We start from the raw sequence: 23,455 nt of genomic DNA on the forward strand, positions 1-23,455 counted from the left end.
TGTATATGTTATGTAGTGTATATTAGAGTCAACTTCTGATTATTATAAGGACTGTTAAGTTTCGTATTCTCCACATTTCTGCCGTACCATTATAAACTATATCATTTTGTACTAGCCTTAAGTCTTTTAGGAAAAAGTAATTTCGTTCAATTATTATGATTTATATATATATATATATGTATAAATATGTATGTATATATGGCTTGTATTTAACTAAAAATAGCTGTAAAGAATTATAATTCTTCTGGGTTTGCTTAAAAGTTTATTAGCTTGCTTAAATTCAATCTGTTTGTCAAGAAGCATAATTGTGGGCTTGCTTACAGAAACGAAAGGGTTCCTTTTTGTTCGGTTTAAGCTAATTCCATGTTTTATGAAAATTATTAATTTCTTTTGCTATTATCTTGTAATTTTTTTATTTTTTGTTTTTATTTATGTAATTTAATTTTTGCATTTTTGTTGTTATAAATTCAAACAGATCTGAATGTTCTCTTATGTGTGTGTGTGTGTGTGTGTATATACATACATATATATATATATATATAGAGCAGTATATTTGAGCTCCTTCTATATTATAATATTATTTCGCATGCTCTAAAAGTCGCCTCGTTGACTTTATATATGGTATACATCTATATGCACATAGAGATATTTCTGCTCCACTCATATGCATGGTAACATGTTGTAGCGGATTTTTATAAGCAATGGATAACCTGCATTGAAAGACATAAACAGTTCTTTTAAATTAAGAAATTAAAAGGGTATGTATATATATATATATAGAGCTTTGCCTGTCCTACAATCTTGGATCTCCGAAGCCACTTTTATGCATCTGTACAATATGCAAGTTTTATTCACTTTCCAAGTCAATTGCAATCTCCAAGTGATGAAAAACTACTCACCTAAACTATCACAATTCACCAAAATGGCAAAACTAAAATTGTATGTAAGTCAGAATTTACACTTTCTAAAACTGATATTTCACACAGTATTTTTGAATAATAATCAATTAATTTTATATAACAACTGATAATATTACTGCACAAAATCACTGAATGACTATGAATGTTATAAAATTATCAGAGATGCATTGTGTCTGAAAAGGGATACAGATTTTCCAGCTACAAAGTAAAAAGTAACAACCGAGACACTAACAAAAATGAAAGGGCAAGATCAAAAAGCTGAACATTAACCACCCAAAAAAAGTATCGACTTCATTATTATAACCAAGAAATGTCAGATTAGCAAACTCTCTACATTTTATATACACCAGACAAGATGCAAATCATTGTGTCTGTATAACAACTAAATTAACGTAAAAGAATCCTTGAATAAATTGACTTTTTGTAGAGCTATCAAAAATCAGGCAAAGAAAACGACAAGTCGATAATGAAAAAATGTATTTGAAAAATAAGATAGCAGTTATCTTTCCCTGTCACCCTGTTACTAGTGAAATATAGGAAGGTAAATCCTCTCTTCTTGGTCGGAAATTTGACTTTCTCCTCCAACCGGGGCAATACTACTTGAGGCTGCCCCATCTCCCATCTCACTTGCCATCTTCAAGAAGTAACTATGCCTGCAAATGAAGCTGCTTAGAAATAAAGTTTTCAGACTAGAAGAAGAATAATAAAGCATGAAAGTTCTTTACCAACGAGTATCGGCTGTCAATTCAGGATGGAAGGCAGTCCCTAACAAGTTTCCTTGCTTCACAGCAACAATAACTTTCTTTTCAGGCACAGCATCCTCCTGAAATAGCCATCACTACATAAGAATATAATCCAAAGATCAAGTAACTAGAGATCAAATAAGTAACAACTGATTTTTTTTGACCGTTCAGCACTTGCATCTAACTGCAAGTTGTCTCTTTTTCTTTTCTTCTTTTACACGCTGGGGTAGAAGAGGAAGTATAGTGAACAAACTATCACAACAACTAGAATGAAAGATTTAACACTGAACCGTCAGTTAGAGGATAATGCACAATGTGCAACTGAATATAATAATCAACAATCAACAATCCCTCCTGGTTGACTTGTGATGTTACTGTTTAAAATGAACTTTGGTCCATATGTACTGCAATAACCGTTACCATGAATAAGGAATCTATGAAACTACCCCTTCATTACTTAAATGACTAGTGATAAGAATAAAGATCGATGCAGAGACTAATTCCTAGCTTGATACTTTTCCCAGCTCAATGATGATCGATTTTGAAACCACTGTCTTATGTTTTTTCTGGATGTATCAATCTTCATTCCCTATGTTTGATGCTAAGGATCAGACACAACAGTCAGATCCTTTAAAGATCTTGGTGTTTCCTAAATGGATGTTTTATAAGAAAATTAAAAGTTGTGAATCCTATCATGTAGCAATCTCTCCCTCAAACAAAATAATGGGGAAAACAGTTTAAAAAAAGAGTGGTCAAACAACTTCACAAGACTGGAAATATCCAAACATATGACTCTCATTTCAACACAGGAATCTAGAGTTCTCATTCTTTTCATATGTTTAGCTGCATTAGGACCAAGGGAAGAAAATTAATAATTGCAGCATAGTACAAACCAGTGGTGAAAACATTCTCAAAGGCATTTGTTAGTAAGGAAGAGACTTTTTCTTTTAGAAAAATAATGTAAAGACTATCATTTTACGATTGAGAGAGAATAAAATGCTCTATGCAATAGTATAAGGAAAATTACTTGGAAAACTACAAATCTTCTGTGGAAACATTATCTCTTGCCAATTCAAATTCTCCACGAACATTTCACATAAAATAAATTCTCTACGCATGTTACTTTAACATTCAAGTAAATTTTCCTACCAAAACACATCTTAATTTTCATATATTGCATGAAATAAAAAAATATGTCTTCATTGTATTGCAGTAGCAGTGTTTCTTTTGCATATAACAAAAGACATTTGTATTCACAAGCCACCAAGGGCTGCCACCAAATTATAAAACACATGCACAGGTCATAAAATTCTTTAACTTAAGCTCATTCATAACCAGATTCTTATGTAAGACAAGGAGAGATTAAACATAAAGTATGAAGAATTTAAAAGAACAAGAAACAGAAATCTCAGATATCAATGATCAATTCACACTTCTCAATTGTATTCAATAATAATCAAGACAGAAAAGTCAAATGTTCAAAAAAATTGGAATTATTAAAAGAAAACTAAGGTAGAAGAGAAACTAGTAACCTACAATAGAACCTGAATTTTATTTCCTAGTAACTGTTAAATTCATAAACTAATAGTATTTCCCAAATCCTAAATATTCCAAATAATGTTAAAAACATTATAATTGCTAGTTTCTTTAAAAATACTTCTCTATACTGTACTTCTTCCATTTAGCATCTTGTTCTTTATTAGATGGCACTAGATCAAAAATTTGAGCACCGAAACCATATCTGTTCAGTTGCTAGAAGTGAAGCCTGTCTACATCAAAAGCACATCTGTCTCTTCTATTCACTGCCTAACAGTTATCCAAGTGGATATAATTAATGCTTTTTTAACAATTCAGTTGCATAAAAATCCCTGCTGTAACCAAAATCTTCCACAGTGAACAACAAATTGAAAGACCCCAACAGAAACAAAGTCATTTCTCTCCCATGCCAGTACATGTTCATGAAATTTGGTGATTTTTTAGTTCTATATGTTTACTCTTTTTCTTGCTAATTGAAACGTCAGACTTCCAGCTGGACAATAAGCCATGCTAAGGTTATCACCCACTGGGTATACCTTCATTTGATAAGAAACATTGAACCAAAATAATGAAGTGAAACCACCTAAGCATGATCATAAGTTACATCAAGACAAAAGTTGGGACATACAAAGGAAGAAGGGAATCCAAGCAAAATTATCTTAACAACCTCAGGTAATATCAATGAAAGTCAATAACGTTAACTCAATTATCAGTATATAAGAGGGGGAAAAACCATCTAATATTGAATCGAGTCGTGTTTCAATCTCTGCAGGCCAAACGAGGTAAATAAAGAAATAGCAAACAGCGAACCTCTTGGATTTCAACAGTTGAACTTGAATACAAAACTTTGTTAGATGGGATAGGATAATCTGCCAGCACGTCAACCTCTGGCCCTACTTCAAGAATTGCAGGAGCTCGGATGAAAACGCCACGAAATGTCTCAGGACCACCTTCTTCAGAGGCAAGCTTTGGCACTGAAATCTCAGCTTCAAAACTTTGAATCTAAATATATATGATTTGATTAGATCAGAAATTCTGCTCTCTTGTAGATAACACATATTTCTATTGTTCTAAAATCAATAGAATGAATACAATCAAACGTTCTTAGCTCTTTTGAAAGAAGTCCATTTCATGAATTCTCATATTTGCATCTAATGTAAGGAACATTAAAGCTAAAACATCAACATGAATGAGCATAAAAGTAAAAGAACATGCACGGTAGCACTAATTGCACAAATAATGAAATTTTAAAACTAAAACATTTCATTAACTGATGTACTTGCTCCTGTCAATAAGTGAAACCCATCTAAAGGAATTCCTAACCCACTCATATGGCCTCGTGCAAAAGTTTCCATGGATACCTCAATACAAGATGTTTTTTAATTTTTTCTTTTCTTCGAGAAACAAACATTTATCTGATGCTGCCACTGATAGCAAATTTCCTACACATGTCTCCACGAGTACGATGCCATAGTAATACAATTTCGATATACTTGATAACTAATGTACTTGATCCTATGGCTTACAATCTTTGGTGTATGGTGTATGGCCTTTTGGGGATTGAGTGGGTGATGGCTGGGTCGGTTGGTATGGAAATTTGGAATTGGGGTGGTTTATATGTAAAAGACAATATTGTTAATTTAATTCCATTGTCTGTTTTTTGGGTTCTTTGGAAAGAAAGAAATTTTAGAGTTTTTGATAATGTCGAGAGTAGTGTGTACAAAATAAAAATGGCAATATTGTTAACTTAATTCCATTGACTGTTTTTTGGGGTTTTTAGAAATAAAGAAATTTTAAAACTTTCGATGATGTCGAGAGTAGTGTATACAAAATAAATAATAGATAGATTCACTATTTTAAATTTATTTTGTTAAGTCATGATATTATTAGTAACGAAAATTTTAAAAATGTCATAAATACTCTAATACTATTGTAAATTCTTTGTACATGGGTAGTACCCCCTTTTGGTACCATGTTAATATAGACAGCATACTTTTTATTTCAAAAAGAAAACTAATGTACTTGATCCTGTCAATCAGTGAAACCCATCTAGATGAGTTCCTAACCTACTCATATGGCCTCGTGCAAAATTTTCCATGGACACCTCAATAAAAGACATTTTTTAGTTCTTTCTTTTTTTAGAGAAACAGACATTTATCTAATGCTGATGCCAATCATTGATAGCAAATTTCCCACGCCTGCCTATTCATGTACGATGCCATTGTAATACATTTCGATATACTAACACTAACATACTTGATCCTGTCAATCAGTGAAATCCTTTCTACAGGTGTTCTCACCCTATTTACGACCTTGTCCAAAAGTTTCCATGATATATCAATACAAGACATTTTTTTAATTCTTTCTTTTCTAGAGAAACAGAAATTTGTCTAATTCTGATACAAATTTTTTACACATGCCTACGTGTGTAGGGTGCTATTGTAGCACAGATTTAATATACAGTAAAAAAACAGATAGAAATTAGAAAGTAAACATTACTTGGCTACCAAAGAAATTTCGTTGCACAGTACAATCTAGGCCCCCAATTAGTTCCTGTCCTCCTGTTTTCTGTCCTGAATAATAAAACATACCATTTCAACTTCCAATAATATTTTAGCCATATTTCTCAAATAACATGGATTAGAACTCTTAAAGAATCTCAATAAAACAATGCCAAAATACAATTATGAGGTGCGGAAGTATAAAAGCTCACCAACAGCATTATTTGCCAAGAAGATAAGACCTGCACAGGTCCCCCAAACTGGCTTCCCCGTTTTAACAAACTCGCGCAGAGCAGGGAACTGCAAGAAATGGAAACCAAAAACTTTGAGAAAAAAATTACCTTAAGCTCTGGTTTACCCAGGTATCATAGCAGACAAATGCAACAAAGGGAGTTCCCACTGTTCTTTCTTATGTTTCTAGTTAGTGAATTAAATTAACAGCTTGTCAAATGGTTCCTCACATAATGTACCCAAAACAGTTTTTATACCTTATTAACCTTTGGACTATCTACTGGAACCAGGGTTGCATTTGGTTTGGTTGTCATCTAATTCCTAAACAATTCTGCATTGTAATTCTCGTATTAGTGTTAATATGTATAATTAGGACATAATCCTTTTAGTGTGTGAGTTATCACCAACTCACCTTAAATTTTCTTGATGTTGGGAATTATTTCTACATTTTAAGGTGCGGCTTGAATTCCCACCACAAAGGAATTCAAAATGAAAGTGAATATAACTACTTTACGTTTTATAGTATATACAAAGACTAATATGAGAAATATAAATCGAATTAGTAATTAAATGGGAATTGAATCAAAAGCAGCATAAGAAAACACTGTTTCCCCACACAAGAGCGTCTACCATAGCTCCTATCCTGGGTTCAATCTCACTTGCAACCAAAATCAGCAGGCAAAAGAATTCTTCAGTTTTTATTTATCATTTTCTACATTTCCTTCTCCATAATCTTCATTTGCACACGAAAGACAGAAATCATTTAAGCATTTCCATAATTCCACCAAAAGAAAAAGAAAGAGAAAGAGAAAGAGACCACTTCACTGAACCAGACAATAAATTAATAAGAACTCGGTTCATAAAACACAATAAAACCAGACCCAAAAAAAAAAGGAAAATGAACCTGCTTCATCAAACAGAAAAACAATCACCATCCAAATAGACAAACCAAACTTTAACTATAAATCCAGAAATAGGACTAGAATAAAACCTCCGACAGATATATCTATATATATATATATATTTGTCAAATTGAGTTTACTATTAAAAACAGATGAAAAGGAAAAAGAAAATAAACAGAACCAGATTATGGTACTGAGCGAGCTTGGCCATGGTGGTGCTCTCTCCTCCGGGAATGATTAAAGAGCTCACACTATCCAGCTGCTCTGCTTTCCTTATTTCCACTCCCTTCACTCCCAGCCTCCTCAACACTGCTCGCATGAACAAAACACAAAAAAAAACAGAGATCTAGTAAAAGAGAGAGCGACAGAGACAAAATTCGAGCATGTCAACTTACACAACCAACACAAGTACATATACATATACGTGTACATGAACACAAAAACATGTAGACGTTCTTGAATTAATTCATATACACACACACACACACACACACATAGAGAGAGAGAGAGAGAGAGAGTGCGTGCCTGCTATGTGTTCGTTGAAAGATCCCTGTAAAGCCAAGACACCGACCGCCATAGGTAACGCGACAAGAGCGAGCGAGAGAGGGAATGAGAGTGGTGAGATAGTGGAAGACTTGAGCCTCTGGTTTATTGATGGCGCTGGTGGACTCGGCAGTCCCTTCTCGATTTTCGCTCTCCTTTTGGTGGATACTTGGGATAATATGTCGCACCCGAATCCGAACTCTATGAATCGGGTATGATTTTTTGTTTTTTTGTTTGTTTTTTTTTTAATTACGGGTTTAATTTGAATTAAGTTCGGATTAGCCAAAAAAATAATTTTATAATGACGGACTGAAGGTTTATTTATAATAAAGTCATTTTTTTACATAAATTTATATTTATTTGGAATATAAATTATTGTTTTAAATATGAAATATTTGTGACAATCCTTTTGTTGAAAATTTAATTATTAAGTTTATAAAATTATTACAACTAATAATGTTTTCCATGCAATTGTACAAATTTTAACAGAAATTATGTAATTTTTTTCTTTACCTATGTTTTATTTTCTGTAAAGTTTTAAAATTATAATTATTCAATGTTAAATTAATAAACTTAATAATATAAAATAACTTTATTTTATTTGAATAACGCAAATAACAATATCATATATTAGGGAATAAGAATAAGCTTTCGTTATTATTTTTAAATTTTTCTAATTTATAATTTTAAAAAATAATTATATTTTTAAATTTTTTATATCATTAAAATAACATAAAGTACTATAATTATGTAGCACCCGGAAAGGAGGAGAAAAAAAAAAAAAGGTCACGTCAGCAGCCACGTCAGCAGTCCCGGCCAACCGGGGCCTGCCACATGGCAAGACCGCGTCACTCCGAAAGGAGCCACGTTGGCAATCCGCGTGGGTGCGATCCGACGGCCCAGATCAATCGCACGGACGGCCCAGATTCAATAAAAAACGAACGGCCCAGATTAAAACGAAATGAACGGCTGAGATCAAAAGGCAAGGGGTTATAAATAGAACCCCCACACCAGACCACAAACCCTAGCCGCCCGCCGCTCGCCGGAGAAGACGAACCAGAGGCCGACCGCCGCCACCCGCCGCCGCACCGGGGAAATTTCCGACCGCCGATCGAGGTAAATTTCATACCCCCGACTCGTTTTTCCCCGCTGATTCCTCCTATGGCCAAATCGAGGCCGAAATCCCGGCCAAACGGCCGGAATACGCGGCCGAAGCCCAGCGGCGCCGCCGCGCCCCCTCTCGGTTTTTGCCTCCGACGAGGCCCTTCCCGGCCTCCGTTCGATGCAATTTTTATATCACCGTGATCACCATTCTTTTCTCTACAGGTTGACCGGAGCCGAATCACCAAAACACGAACCTCGCCGGAGAGCCGCCGCACCCGAGAGCGCCGCCGCCGGTAAGCTCCGTTTTTCCGTGATTTTTTGGCCCCCCGAGGGCCCTAGGGTTGTTTTCTGACAAGGACCAATGCGAGTGTGGCCGAAGTTGCGATTTGGGCCTAAAGAGGCCCTGGGCCTAATTTGGGTTTTTTTTGGAACACGTGCAGGTACTGTTAGTGTGTTTCAGTTCCCCGGAAAAAATTCAGGGGAAAATTAGGGACGGCCTGCAGGCGCACTGTGAATCGTATTCGGATCCCGAAAACAAGTAAGGACCCCTCACCCTATTTCCTATCACGGTATTAAAGTTCAAAATGATAAAACGGTATTTCTTGAATTAACGAATGTGTGAAATTGGTTAAGGTGGCTAATGGAGCCCGAGTCTAGTGTGATTGGTGATTTACTGTTATTTGGCCTGTTTACAGCTTTAAATGCAAAATGAGGTTTGATGTGTTCATTTTACAGATTTGTGTGCATATACTACGTTTTTATTAATCATGGGTTGAATGACTGAAAAACTGATACTATATGTTGTCTGTTTGGCATGAATTACTGTTTTGCTTGTTTGTATGTGAATTGATGATGCTGACTGAGGAAAAGGAAAATGAAAGATTGTGTAGACTGATAATTGTATTATGGGGGTCAGCCTGACTAGATATCCTGGGAGATGGTGGACGGACCGGGTCCGTAGGGAACCCTACCGGGATTGGGGTCTCACATGCCGGACGGGGTATGGAGATCTTATGGTTTTGGCGCCCATACCGGACGGGGTATGGGGACGGCCCGTTTCACCATCATACCGGACGGGGTATTGAGGTTTATGGTTTTGGCGCCCATACCGGACGGGGTATTGAGGTTTATGGTTTTGGCGCCCATACCGGACGGGGTATGGGGACGGCCCGTTTCACCCTCATACCGGACGGGGTATTGAGGTTCATGGTTTTGGCGCCTATACCGGACGGGGTATGGGGACGGCCCTGGAAACTGATTATGAATGTTAAAGGTTAACGGGTAGCGGAACCTCTATGGACCCCCACGGATACTAGTAAGCTGGTAAATGAGAAAAAGATATGTTGTACAATGATTGAATTACAAGAGGCGTGATAAGTGTTATGTTTTACAGCTTATATTATTCAATGATTATGATAATGTTATTGTTTTTCTTATATTGTTTTCATAAATTCCACCGAGGTAAGTGGATGGTAAAGGTTTTATCATAAATAAAAGGATTTGTTGTAAATTATACTTCATTGGTCTTTTGTGTTTTTCTACCCACCTTTACCTCCGTGACGGTGAGATATCGTGATGTTCTTACTGGACTAGTGTAGCTCACTCCTTATTTAACCATTTCAAATCAGGAAGACATGGTTCCCGAGCCCGTTCCGCAGGAGGACGACGAAGGGGATGCCTAAAGACTCTGTAGTCATACCCATAGTTTTATTTTCGACTTTCTCTCTTAGTTAGTTTAATCTTTTATATTTTAAATACGTTTTGGGTTTTTCGTGTAAGGGATGTTAACTGAAATTTTGATCTCGCTTCCGCATTTGATATATTTAAATACTCATTTCATTTTAATATTTCCAGGGTCGTTACAAATTAATTATAAGGCGCTGCCCAAAGCATTATTGACAACTAAAGTTTTTAAGATTAAATTATTCAATTTCAAAAATATAAACTTAAATTATTTATTGATATCATACCACAAGTACAACCATATTTAATATGCACAAGTTGTAAAATATAAAATTATATTAATACAAAAATTTTAAACTGATTAATGCTCTAATATTAACTTTTAATATTTTTTAGAGAGTCTAAAATTCATTTTTCAAATAGTTCAGTACGGTGGCAAGCTCCATATACGAACATAACTTAGAGGATGGATATGGGGTTATTTTCATGATTAGACAAGAAATGTAATAACGGCTTTAACTGGAAGGATATCAGTGTGTCAATCACCGTGTCTAGCCAAGTTGTTGGAGTGTAGAAACACGTTATAGTATATATCAACAAATCTCAACGAACCTAGCATACTGGAGATGGAAACCCAAAATGTAACGACTGCAATCACAGCCCGATACTCAGATAACTCTGAATTTCAGTTTATCATTGAAAATTGTAGACAGATGTTAGTTTTAAGACCGGACATTTATGTTTACTAAATTAGAAGACAAACAAACACGGCGGTGCCTCTGTGAAAGCCCAAAGTTAAAGAAAATAAAAATATTGAATTATAGTAACTATAAGCAGAAACAATTTAGAATCTATAATTTACATTATTTGCGCAATAAATTATGATGTTCAATAGGATTATGAGAATGTCAATTTTACAATAGTTCATAATAATAGAATAAATAGTTAAAACAAACTAAATAAAAATTTTACGGAGTTAACTTATGCTGAGCAACTCTAATGGAGTCCGGAAAGTAACATTTACTCGCAAACTTCATGTTGTTTATGACCTATATCTTGATTTTCTTAATTTGAAATAGTTAAATAGGGGAATGAGTTACATTTGTCCAGTAAGAACATCACACTTATCACAGATATAGAGAACTGAAGGTTGATAAAAATCATAAAACAATCAATGTAAAGGTCCGAAACTTTAAAAGGAAATAAATTATAAATTGAATACGGAAGTGAAATAATAGAGTTAGAATTTAAATTCCTTACTAAATAATTTAGAATACCCAATAGGGTTACGAGAATAATATTTTTAAAATAATAAGCAAAAAATCAAGAAATAAATAAAAAGTAAACGATTAGGTGTCCTATGACGACCTTCATTAGCTTTTGAAGGGAGTCCGGGTGGTGACTTATTCACAACTCCTTTATTGATCGAGATTTTGATCTTACTCTGAAATGGTTAATGAAATGGTGAACTACACTAATCTAGTAAAAATATTACACTACTCACTGATATAAAAATGAAAGTTAGTAAAATAATTAATAGAATTCTTAAATTAAGTAAATTAATTTATCATAAATAAAATCATTTATTGCATACTTACCGTAGCGAGATTTTTAAAACCAATCTATAAAGATAATAACACAAACAATATCATAATCTCATATTTAATTAACCAGAACAATAATTTTCCCTTTTTATCTGTTTATTGGTATCCGTGGGGGTCCATAGGGATGTTCTCATTACGCGTGAACTCTTATTTAACATTGTCCAGTATGAGGGTGAAATGGGTTGTCCTCATACCCTGTCTGGTATGAGCACCAAAAATACCAATTTTCGATACTCCGTCCGGCATGAGACAACGTTTACGGTAGAGTTTTCTATATACCCAATCCGTCCACCATATTCCAAGATATCTAATAAGGTTACCATTCATTCATTTACTTAACCAATCAATTTTCCGTTTACATTTAATTTCTAATTTCACAATTTGACTGTAAATAACGCAAAACAAGCAATACATGCATCAAGAAATACAACTGAATTATTTTACCAACTCCAATATATTATTATACATTTAAAACTGCAAAATCAATCAATTAGCTAAAATATGACAAACAGTAATAAATAACTGGTTATTGCTCCATTAATAATCTGTAATTAATTATCAAAATTTTTTAAATCTCGCAAAATGTCTTATTTATAATTAGACTTCAATTTTATAACAGGTAATAAGGTGATAGATTCTTATTTGAATCAGTGTTTGAAACACTAAATTTTATCCTGCGCTTACTGGCAGTCCCCAGATTTTCTGAATTTTCTTTTAAAAATTAAAACACGCTTCAAGTACCTAGAAATACCCCAAACAACCCAAAATCGGTGTTAAAAATCTTTTCGGGCTAATTTCAGAATTATAGCAATGTGGCACCACCGTGCTCCAACGACGACATCGTTGCTCGCTGTGACAATTTATCTCGGGCTGGCCGTCTTCAGCCAGTTTTGGCCGATTTCGGCCAATTTTATACTCATTTCTACGAGAAAACACATTAGGGAGTCTTGATTGGCCAAAAAAAGTCAAAAAATAAAAACTTACCGGCGACGAAATTTTCCAGTGCGGCGGCTCCATTAGCTCACTTCGCGCTTGGACGTTTTTCTTCAATTAACCTATAGAAAATAGAATGTTGAGTACAATGGTGAAAAAATCATACGAAATAGAAAACGAGAATGGGCTCATCGGAGGCAATTTTGAGTTTTGCCCGCCACGGCGCTGCCGAATTTTGCCTGCAATTTTCGGCTCATCTACCGTTCCTTTTGCTCTTATTTGGGTATGGAGGTGTTTGGAATCAAATTTCGAGCGGATAGGAGAATTTTTATCTTTTTTAGCGGTCGGAGGTGGCTCCGGTGCGGCGGTAGGTGACGGTCGGCTCCGTTCTCTGGTGACTGGTTCTTCTTCTCCGGCAGAGGCTGGCAGTTAGGGTTTGGGTTCTGTAACGGCCCCGGAAAATATTAAAATAAAATGAGTATTTAAATATATCGAATGCGGAAGCGAGATCAAAATTTCAGTTAACATCCCTTACACGAAAAACCAAACAGACGTACTTAAAATATAAAAGGTTAAACTAACTAAGAAAGAAAACTCGAAAATAAACTATGCGTATGACTACAGAGTCTCTAGGCATCCCCTTCGTCGTCCTCCTGCGGAACGGGCTCGGGAACCATGTCTTCCTGATCTGAAATGGTTAATTAAGGAGTGAGCTACACTAGCCCAGTAAGAACATCACGATATCTCACCGTCACGGAGATAAAGGTGGGTAGAAAACCACAAAAAGACCAATGGAGCATAATTTACAATAAACTCGTTTATTAACAACAAAACCTTTTATCAATAATAAAACTTTTACCATCCACTTACCTTGGTGGAATTTATGAAAACAATATGAGAAAAACAATAACATTATCATAATCATTGAATAATCTAAGCTGTAAAACATAACACTTATCACGCCTCTTGTAATTCAATCATTGTACAACATATCTTTTTTCTCATTTACCAGCCTACTAGTATCCGTGGGGGTCCATCGGGGTTCCGCTACCCGTTAACCTTTAACATTCATAATCAGTTTCCAGGGCCGTCCCCATACCCCGTCCGGTATGGGCGCCAAAACCATGAACCTCAATACCCCGTCCGGTATGAGGGTGAAACGGGCCGTCCCCATACCCCGTCCGGTATGGGCGCCAAAACCATAAACCTCAATACCCCGTCCGGTATGAGGGTGAAACGGGCCGTCCCCATACCCCGTCCGGTATGGGCGCCAAAACCATAAGATCTCCATACCCCGTCCGGCATGTGAGACCACAATCCCGGTAGGGTTCCCTACGGACCCGGTCCGTCCACCATCTCCCAGGATATCTAGTCAGGCTGACCCCCATAATACAATTATCAGTCTACACAATCTTTCATTTTTCCTTTTCCTCAATCAGCATCATCAATTCACATTTAAACAAGCAAATCGTAATTCATACCAAACAGACAACATACAGTATCAGTTTTTCAGTCATTCAACCCATAATTAATAAAAACGTAGTACATGCACACAAATCTGTAAAATGAACACATCAAACCTCATTTTGCATTTAAAGCTGTAAACAGGCCAAATAACAGTAAATCATCAATCACACTAGACTCGGGCTCCATTAGCAACCTTAAGCAATTTCACACATGCGTTAATTCAAGAAATACTGTTTTATCATTTTGAACTTTAATACCGTGATAGGAAATAGGGTGAGGGGTCCTTACTTGTTTTCGGGATCCGAATACGATTCACAGTGCGCCTGCAGGCTGTCCCTAATTTTCCCTGAATTTTTCCCGGGGAACTGAAACACGCTAACAGTACCTGCACGTGTTCCAAAAAAAATCCAAATTAGGCCCAGGGCCTCTTTCGGCCCAAATCGCAACTCCGGCACGGCGGCTCCGCCGTGCTCCGGCGACGGCGCCGCCGCTGGCGGCGGCGAGTCGCCTCGGGTTGACTTTTTTCGGCCGTTTTTGGCCGAATTCGGCCACACTCGCATTGGTCCTTGTCATAAAACAACCCTAGGGCCCTCGGGGGGCCAAAAAATCACGGAAAAGCGGAGCTTACCGGCGGCGGCGCTCTCGGGTACGGCGACTCTCCGGCGAAGTTCGTGTTTTGGTGATTTGGCTTCGGTCAACCTGTAGAGAAAAGAATGGTGATCACGGTGATATAAAAATTGCATCGAACGGAGGCCGGGAAGGGCCTCGTCGGAGGCAAAAACCGAGAGGGGGCGCGGCGGCGCCGCTGGGCTTCGGCCGCGTATTCCGGCCGTTTGGCCGGGATTTCGGCTTCGATTTGGCCATAGGAGGAATCAGTGGGAAAAAACGAGTCGGGGGTATGAAATTTACCTCGATCGGCGGTCGGAAATTTCCCCGGTGCGGCGGCGAGTGGCGGCGGGTGGCGGCGGTCGGCCTCTGGTTCGTCTTCTCCGGCGAGCGGCTGGCGGCTAGGGTTTTTGGTCTGGTGTGGGGGTTCTATTTATAACCCCTTGCCTTTTGATCACAGCCGTTCGTTTCGTTTTAATCTGGGCCGTTCGTTTTTGATTGAATCTGGGCCGTCCGTGCGTTTGAATCTGGGCCGTCCGATCGCGTGATTGATCTGGGCCGTCGGATCGCACCCACGCGGATCGCCAACGTGGCTCCTTTTGGAGTGACGCGATCTTGCCACGTGGCAGGCCCCGGTTGGCCGGGACTGCTGACCGGGCCTGCTGACGTGGCTGCTGACGTGGCCCCCCTTTTTTTTTTTTTTTTTTTTTTTCCTCCTCCTTTACGGGCGCTACAGGTTCACTGTGATGTGAGATATTTATTCTCGTCTCCCTTAAATCTGAACCTTTCATCGCGTTTGATCTCGACCATCCGATCGCGTTTAAAGAAAAAATAAATCTGGACCGTTCATCGCAATTTGATCTTGACCATACGATCGCATTTAAAGATAGAATGAATCTGAACCGTTCATCGCATTTAATCGTGACCGTCTGATTACGCCTAAAGAGGGAACGGATCCAAATCATCTACGCGCGCGAGAACGCATCCGGGCTGTCCGATTGCGGACACATGGATTACTGGTGTCGTCTCCCGCATATCACCGAGTTAGTATATTTTGCACGCGGCGCGCTCTGGTTTGTCAGAACTGCTGATGGAATGGTCCTACGTGGTACAATTTTCTTTAATTACGTTTTAACTATCAGTTTCTGATTTTTCTTTTAAAAATATCATTCGAATCCAAATTTTTACTCGATTTTTTAAAAATTATTTTTAATTTCATTCTCAACCTATTTTTTTTCATAATTTTACATTAAACAAAATTTATAAATTTATAAATTATAGTTTTATATATTTTTTAAAATTTTAAAATTAATGTCGGACTAAATTTCGGAACAGACATTACAAATAAAGAAATTTTTAATAAATATATAAAAAAAACTATTATATTTTAAGTATTTATAAAAATTTTGTAAAGTGAATGAGATGTAAAGAGAAAGTAGGTCGTTAAACATTTATACAGTGTATAATATTATATTTAATAAATAAATAATTATTATTTTTATTATATTAATTAATTTATTATTATATTAATATAAAAATATTTAAAAAATTAATACGGTCAATTTTTAATTTTTTTATTGATAATATATTTATATATATATATATATACTGATATTGATTGATATTACCCAATACTTTATTTATATCATAGTAGATCGAGAAACCTACGTATATTAAAATATAAGAACAAAGCTACTTCGTATTAACAAGTAGCTTGTCATATCATTTTATGTTTATTTTATTTTTTAACATAAGGTTTTATTATTTTATTAAAATTAGCAAAATATTATATGATTCTTAAAAGTTATGTAACAAATGTATTGACATGATGGGTATATATGCTTTTTTAAAAAATAATTTTATTTATTTATGACATTTAACTTATATAATTTTATGAATAGAAATATATAATTCATTTTTATTTTTCCTATTTATAATGGCAGCATCTGAAAAAATAAAAATATCCTATTTTTTTCCTAAGAACAATTATACTTTCTGTTTTTTCAAAAAAATACCCCGGAGAAATCATCAAATTCGCACTAATGTCCGTCAAAAACACGCGAGTTCCTTTTCTTTCTCTCCATTTTTCCAGGTTTCTTCTCAAATTCTTCTCCAACGTATCCAGCCTCTGCAAATAATACGCCGCTCGAAGCTCAATAAGCCTCGTAAACTCAGTCTAAGGATTATTTTCTGATCAACAGGTAATACCTTCGTTATCGCCTCTGCATTTTCTTTTTGGAAAGGTTTTTGGGTCGTTGCAGACACGCGGCGGGGGGGGGGGGGGGGAGGGGAGGGGAATTCTCTCAAATTAGACCACCATGGATGCCGGAAAAGAGAATTTAGTCATGTTGTGAACGTCGCCGGCCTGCCAATAAGGCGTCGACATGCATACAAGCTGATATTTATACAATTTCCCAACATGAGGCTCCGGCCATCGGCATCCACAAGATCTGGAACTGTTATTTTTATAGGAAATAATTGGATGGACTTGAATTGTTGGAAATGACATTGTGACTTGTCTGAAATAGATGCGTGTGTGTGTTTGTATTTGTTTTAATTGGTCGTTCGTGGTTGATTGCACCTGAAAGTTGCTTGCAAGTTTGTCTTCTTCAACGAAATTTAAAATTAAAGCTAATATTTAAGTTGGTTTTATTATTTTACTTTTAATAATTCATTTAATTTATTGTTTTTTAAATTCTGGAAAAAGGTCAACGTTTTGTTGGTGAAACTTGAAAGGGAAAAGGTTGCGTTGGAGGTCATTAGGCCTGGTTTTTTTGTGATATAAACTGGAGTTCTAGCGATGCTGGGTCTCAATCGCAGTGGCTTCAATATCACGGGCTGTTTCGTTCATTTAGCTGAATGGCATCCACTGGAATAGCAAAAGCTGATTAGGGGTTGGGCCCTCTCTCTCTCTCTCGCTCTCCCTTCTCTGACAAACAGGTTTGAATTTTTTTTTTCCCTTTGTAAGTTGCTATAATGTAATCTTAATCATAATTTATGTTTGGGCGTGTGAAATTTTTTGGTTCATATATAACTCAACTTCAAGGAAGACTAACCCTGAAATGCCTAGATGAGTAATTCTTGAACTGATATGATTGCTGCTATAAAAACTACTCTCATCTTCCTTTCGTTTCTGCTTCCTGTTATTGTTTTTTCCTTATTATTTTGTAGTTGGGTTGTGGAATTGATGGTCTCTGAGTTGAGGAGCATGCTTTTTGCAGGGTTTCAGATCAGTTGCCTTCTGCTTCTCAGAGTTTCAATACCTATTTCTAATTTTTAGGTGTCCATGTTTTCTAAGAACTTTTTATTTGCTAGAGCAATGGGCTGCTGTGGTTGTTTTGGATTTGGCAGAAGGCCACAGTTATCCAGCCACACTTCTCAGATGGATTCCCGGGATTATTTGTTAGATGAGGAAATTGAAGATGAGGATGATTTTTCGTATAATGGTGAAGTCACCAACACCGCTCATGGAGATGATAGTGAGTTCCAAAGCCACGCCAAGCATCCAGAAGAAATTTTGAAGTTCAGAGAGCAAAATGGCTTAATTTGCAGGAAATATCCAGTCAAGGAAACCAATACACTTATCCGCGCAGAGGCAAGCATAGAATTAAAATGGTTATTGTCGCAAAAACATCTGATGGCCTGATTAGATGTTTATGATGCGTCTGATCTATTTGTGACAACTTTTGAGAGCCTTGGCATTGATTTACATACAAGACATTGGCTGTGACTTCATGATCAAAAGTTTTCATATTAACTTACTCAATTTGGCAGTGTTTCACTCTATGTCAATTTCTGGATTTTAGCATTGTTATGTAACCAGAGAATAACTTTTAGATGTGTTTTTCCAAATCGGAAGGATTAGAAATATCTTGTAGAAAAAGTATAACTGTTCTTTGACTTTTTGTCAATTGGACTTTTTTTTAATTATTTCCGGAAAATAGGAAATGTTTCTCAAAAAGTAGAAGAATTTATTCCAAGGAAACAAACTTTTGCTTTTCCTTTTTTCTATAATCCATCTTTGGAAAATGAATCTTGCGGTGGACTCTTGATCTTAGTGGGGAACATTTGCATGTTATGCTCTGTCATCTAGTGTTGTTTTGCAGACATGTTGCATGTATGAGATTTATTCATGTTCAAGAAAACTTTACATGTGGATAGCATGCTATCCCTAGGCACGCAGTTTCTAATAGCAGTAAACAATTGCTTTTTCTAATTCTTAATGGTTTTTTCAGGATGAGAATGGGAATAAGATGATCAACCAGTATGTTCGTGAATATAAGATCGGTTCTGGTAGCTATGGCAAAGTGGTGAGCGTGGTGGTATTATGGAAAGTACTTGCCTAAACAGATGGAATATTTCAGTAATTTGTCTGTCTTTATGAACAGGTTTTATATCGAAGCAATGTAGATGGGAAGCATTATGCAATTAAGGTATGTTTCTTGTTTCATTTTGGAAGTATCCATTTGGGAAAAAATTAATACTACAACTAAGGACTGATTGATTCCACTTTCTTGAGATTAGAATTGAGTAGTTGTTTGGGTGGGAGAAAATTTTTGCTAGTCCTATAGTTTTCTGTTATATTTGAAGTTTAATGGACCTGCTTTAGATTTATTTTTGTGGTAATATGGAAATGAATCTTTCAACTTAGCGCAAAAGGATAGTTGAATGATGCAATATTTGGTACTTTATCAGCTACTTAATGGTTTTCTATGGATGGGATAGAAGATTTTTTATTTTTAATATGTATTTTAATTGCAGGCCTTTCATAAGTCGCATTTACTAAAACTACGGGTTGCACCTTCAGAGACAGCTATGACTGATGTTTTAAGAGAGGTACCTACCATATGCTTTCTGCTTTGCAGCTTCCTTTCTAACTAGCATCATTTTCCTTTTCTGGTTAGCAAATGTACTATAATGCTCATCATCTGTTTAATTTTCCAGCTTCTTCCAAACGACTGCAGCATATCTGTATTATACTGTAATTATACAGGGAATACTGCAATGTAATGCTTACTTCTTGTAGTTGCACTATCTTTTGGCCTGTGCCTTTGTCCTACCAATTTTTTGAACTCTTTCTTTTTTCAAGAACCAATATTTTTTGACGTTTCTAGTGCTGTGCTGCCTGCAGTTTCCGGCTTTCTGTTCTTGATGCTTCCATGTGTCACCATGGTCCTTGGTCCAGTAGTTTATACGATATTTTATTGGTAGAGCCAAAAACTTAGTTTACAGTTCAATAAGAGCTTAATGTAATTCTACCCAAAAATTGAGTTAAATATGAGCTAGCTTATTTAATAGTTATGGTAACTGGTAACCTGTGGAACATGCTTTAGGTTCTGTTTTGTAGATTATGTTTCTCCTTGCCAAGCCGCACAATGATTTATACTTTTGCCTTGCAGGTTATGATTATGAAATTGTTGGATCATCCAAATATTGTTAACCTCATTGAGGTGATTGATGACCCCAAGACTGATCATTTCTACATGGGTATTATTTCCTTCTCGTTCAGTCAAAATATTTTACTCTATCTTCACTGCTTTAATATGTTGGTTCTAATTCTTTCTGTTTCTTCAGTACTTGAATATGTGGAAGGCAAATGGGTTTGTGAGGGTTCTGATCCAACAGGTGGTATTGGAGAAAGTACTGCTAGGAAGTACTTGCGAGATATAGTATCTGGGCTAATGTACCTCCATGCTCATGTATGACCTTGAAAGCCTGCTTTTTGGCTTCATTTCGTTATCCTTCCTGTGTTCATTTTCTGATATTGGTATTAAACATTATATTTAGTTGTTATACTTCTATTTTAGCTTCTATAAAGAAAAAGAAAGTTGTATCTGGTTTCTAGCTATCTATAAGTTCAGTGTCATACAGATTTTTACCACTTGTCCCCTTAAGGTTTGGTCTTGAATTCAAAAGATGTGGCCTTTTTAATATAAAACACACGTCTATGTTAGCACTTTTTCTTTTTGTCCGCTGCAGCAGTTGTGCATATGCTCAATCTCCTGAATATTGCGACTTAAAATATTAATTGTGAATATGCTCAATCTACTGACTATTGCTACTAAAAGTATTAATATGGTGAGGTAACTACACTTAGTTTTACCTGCCTTGTTTATTTGCTAGGTTTTGTTTGTCTTCTCAACTATGGTTCCTAACCCATTTTAGTATCTTCCCCTCCCCATATTTTTTTCCCCTGAATCCTGACCAGAAAAGGAAAACAATGCTGATACTTATGTATTTTCCTCTTTATCTAAATTTCCTCCATTCTCTATTAGATATCATCATTGTTACCATATTCGCTTACCATGCTTTTTTTGGAAAAACAGAATATAGTACATGGGGATATAAAACCTGATAACCTGCTGGTTACTAGTACTGGTACAGTGAAGATAGGAGATTTCAGTGTCAGCCAAGTATTTGAGGTAATGAAAACTCTCACTCTTTGATATAGTCCAATTTCCTGAATGGGAAAGGACCATTGAGAATTGTCAAATTTAGTGACAATGCAATGCTTCTTCCTTAGTTTTGTTTATGGCTCATGTTAATTACTTGAATTTTGAAAAGACTGTTCTAAAATACTGAGTTGATGGTTACTGTTTGAAGTTTTTAAGTAACTGCTAACTTTTGAATGATGATCTGCATCCATCTTTTAACAATTATTTCAGTGTGTCATATCTTATCTCAAACAGGTGGATTTTGCAGTGTTTATTCTAGGAACTTACTTGGTTGATCATTGTAACCTAAGCTTGCTTGGAGTTTTTAGCAACGTTGAACCCAATATATAGCTTATTGGTATTTTGTTCCATAGATTCAGCCTAGCTTAGCACTAATGTTTTGCTCCTTAGATGGTTGAAATTCAGGTTGACAAAATTTGTTTTTGTTTGCTACTTTGAGTTGTGAACCAACTATTGCAGTTTAATATTCATTTCTTTCCTAACTTCTGTAACTGTAACTCTGTAGGATGATAATGACGAACTTCGCAGATCTCCTGGGACCCCTGTTTTCACAGCACCTGAATGTTGTCTAGGTGAAATTTCTTTTTCAAGCTTTTGACTTGGTAATTTAAAAATGAATGAAGAAAATTGCTATACTCAAGAGTTACCAATATCTTCCCAATCATCAGGTCTAACCTATCACGGCAGAGCTGCAGATACATGGGCAGTAGGAGTTACTTTGTACCATATGATACTGGGACACTATCCATTTCTGGGGGAAACACTGCAGGATACGTATGACAAGGTGTGCAATTGTTTGTTGTTTTACGTCCTACTATAGTATCACTAATTTTGGCTCGAGATATCTAAAACAAAATTCTTTTGCCCTCACCCTGCAGATTGTAAATAACCCTTTAATGCTTCCGGATGATCTGAACCCACAGCTGAGAAACTTAATAGAAGGGCTTCTTTGCAAAGGTGAGTAAATTCCTCTTCTGATCAGAATTTTATTTCCATGGGAGATAGACTTTCTATAAATTCATTGTGTTTTGCGATTAAAACAAAGTAGAGACACCAATAGGATGTCACTCAATAACAAAAGATTTGCAAACGAGCAGAAACCAAAATGTCTACCATTGGAACATCGTAAACAAAATATTTGGGCTGTGGAATCAGTAATCTAATCTTGTCAAAAGGAGAGTAACTGCCCTGAAAAACTTTGCTGTTTCTTTCCTTCAAATACCCAAAAGAATAGACACAGTAGTGAAAGTAAAGAATTTTCGTAGATCTACATGTTTTAATACCCTACCAAGCTCAAAGTTCACTGGAAATTGAACCTAAGCAACTCAAGGCAATTAAGAAGAGCTCAAAAGTAGATGATTGAGGAATTTTTTGCGCACAAAGTCATAGAGAGCACCAAATAAATTCATTGTTTCTAGTTCCCAAAAAATGTTCTACCATTACTTTGTAGTCCTTACTATCTGCAGTCACATATTTAATTTTTACAAGGTAGTTTTTATGTTCATAATGTAACTAAATGTTCTCCAGACCCAAAAGGAAGGATGACTCTAAATGATGTAGCTGAACATAATTGGGTTATTGGAGAAGTCGGTCCCATCCCCCAGTACTTGTGTTGGTGCAAGCAGAACAAATTGCAGAAGGAAGAAATGAATGGAGTGATAACTAACATAACCTTTACTGACTAAATTGATAAATTAGTTCAGATATCTTTTATGTACAGTATGAAAGCAAGGTATGCCTGATACAAAGGCTTGCTGAGAGAAATTTACTTGAATTCATGAGATATGAAAACCTTCTTTTTGTGTGTTTGTGGAAGAAGGGAAAAATATGTGAAATCTATAGGTTTTCTACTAAAATTGGCGAGAGAAAAAGAAAGCTTGGTGTGTGTGTGTGTGAATGTTCAGGGTTTCTACTTTTTTCTTTTCCTAACAGTCGAAACGTAACATAAGCTGAAATTTTGAACGAGGAATTTGAATGAGAAGCTTGGTCATGAGCTCTTCTGATTATCGATAGATTCATTTGATAGATGCCAGATGTTGTATTGTATGTCTAGGCAGGTAAAGACTTGCTCTATCAGTAAGAATGCCAAAACTTATGTAAAGCTCAAGACAATTTGCTGAATGATGATGTTGAATTGGTAAACCAGACTTTTTTTTTTTTTTTTTTGTTCTTTTGAGATAAGTGAACTCTGGAAAGGTTAATTATCATTAATTAACCAAATCCAGAT

General features: G+C 36.1%; 2 protein-coding genes across 3 annotated transcripts; one reads left to right on the forward strand and one right to left on the reverse strand.

Moving 5' to 3' along the window:
* Positions 1-1,185: 1,185 nt before the first annotated feature.
* Positions 1,186-7,536, reverse strand: PDX2 (pyridoxine biosynthesis 2). The gene is made up of 7 exons (XM_088214451.1): positions 7,359-7,536; positions 7,015-7,142; positions 5,913-6,000; positions 5,699-5,772; positions 4,010-4,201; positions 1,646-1,743; positions 1,186-1,573 (listed from the first exon to the last, which is right to left on the reverse strand). Exons 1-7 carry the CDS (start codon positions 7,408-7,410, stop codon positions 1,444-1,446), a joined length of 762 nt encoding a protein of 253 aa, XP_088070577.1. The 5' UTR covers positions 7,411-7,536; the 3' UTR covers positions 1,186-1,443.
* A 9,223-nt stretch (positions 7,537-16,759) lies between these two features.
* Positions 16,760-23,370, forward strand: GRIK2 (geminivirus rep interacting kinase 2). Of its 2 annotated transcripts, none has more exons than XM_022031341.2 (13): positions 16,760-16,974; positions 17,481-17,713; positions 17,945-18,368; positions 19,009-19,083; positions 19,162-19,206; positions 19,535-19,609; positions 20,173-20,260; positions 20,348-20,472; positions 21,100-21,195; positions 21,734-21,800; positions 21,897-22,012; positions 22,107-22,185; positions 22,756-23,370. In XM_022031341.2, exons 3-13 carry the CDS (start codon positions 18,060-18,062, stop codon positions 22,911-22,913), a joined length of 1,233 nt encoding a protein of 410 aa, XP_021887033.1. In that variant the 5' UTR covers positions 16,760-16,974; positions 17,481-17,713; positions 17,945-18,059; the 3' UTR covers positions 22,914-23,370. The 2 variants fall into 2 exon arrangements, with proteins under 2 accessions (XP_021887033.1, XP_021887032.1); XM_022031340.2 differs by having other exon boundaries at positions 17,995-18,368.
* Positions 23,371-23,455: the final 85 nt, after the last annotated feature.

This window comes from Carica papaya, chromosome 2, assembly GCF_054855325.1.
Source record: "Carica papaya isolate Zhongbai chromosome 2, ASM5485532v1, whole genome shotgun sequence".
Taxonomy (NCBI): domain Eukaryota; kingdom Viridiplantae; phylum Streptophyta; class Magnoliopsida; order Brassicales; family Caricaceae; genus Carica; species Carica papaya.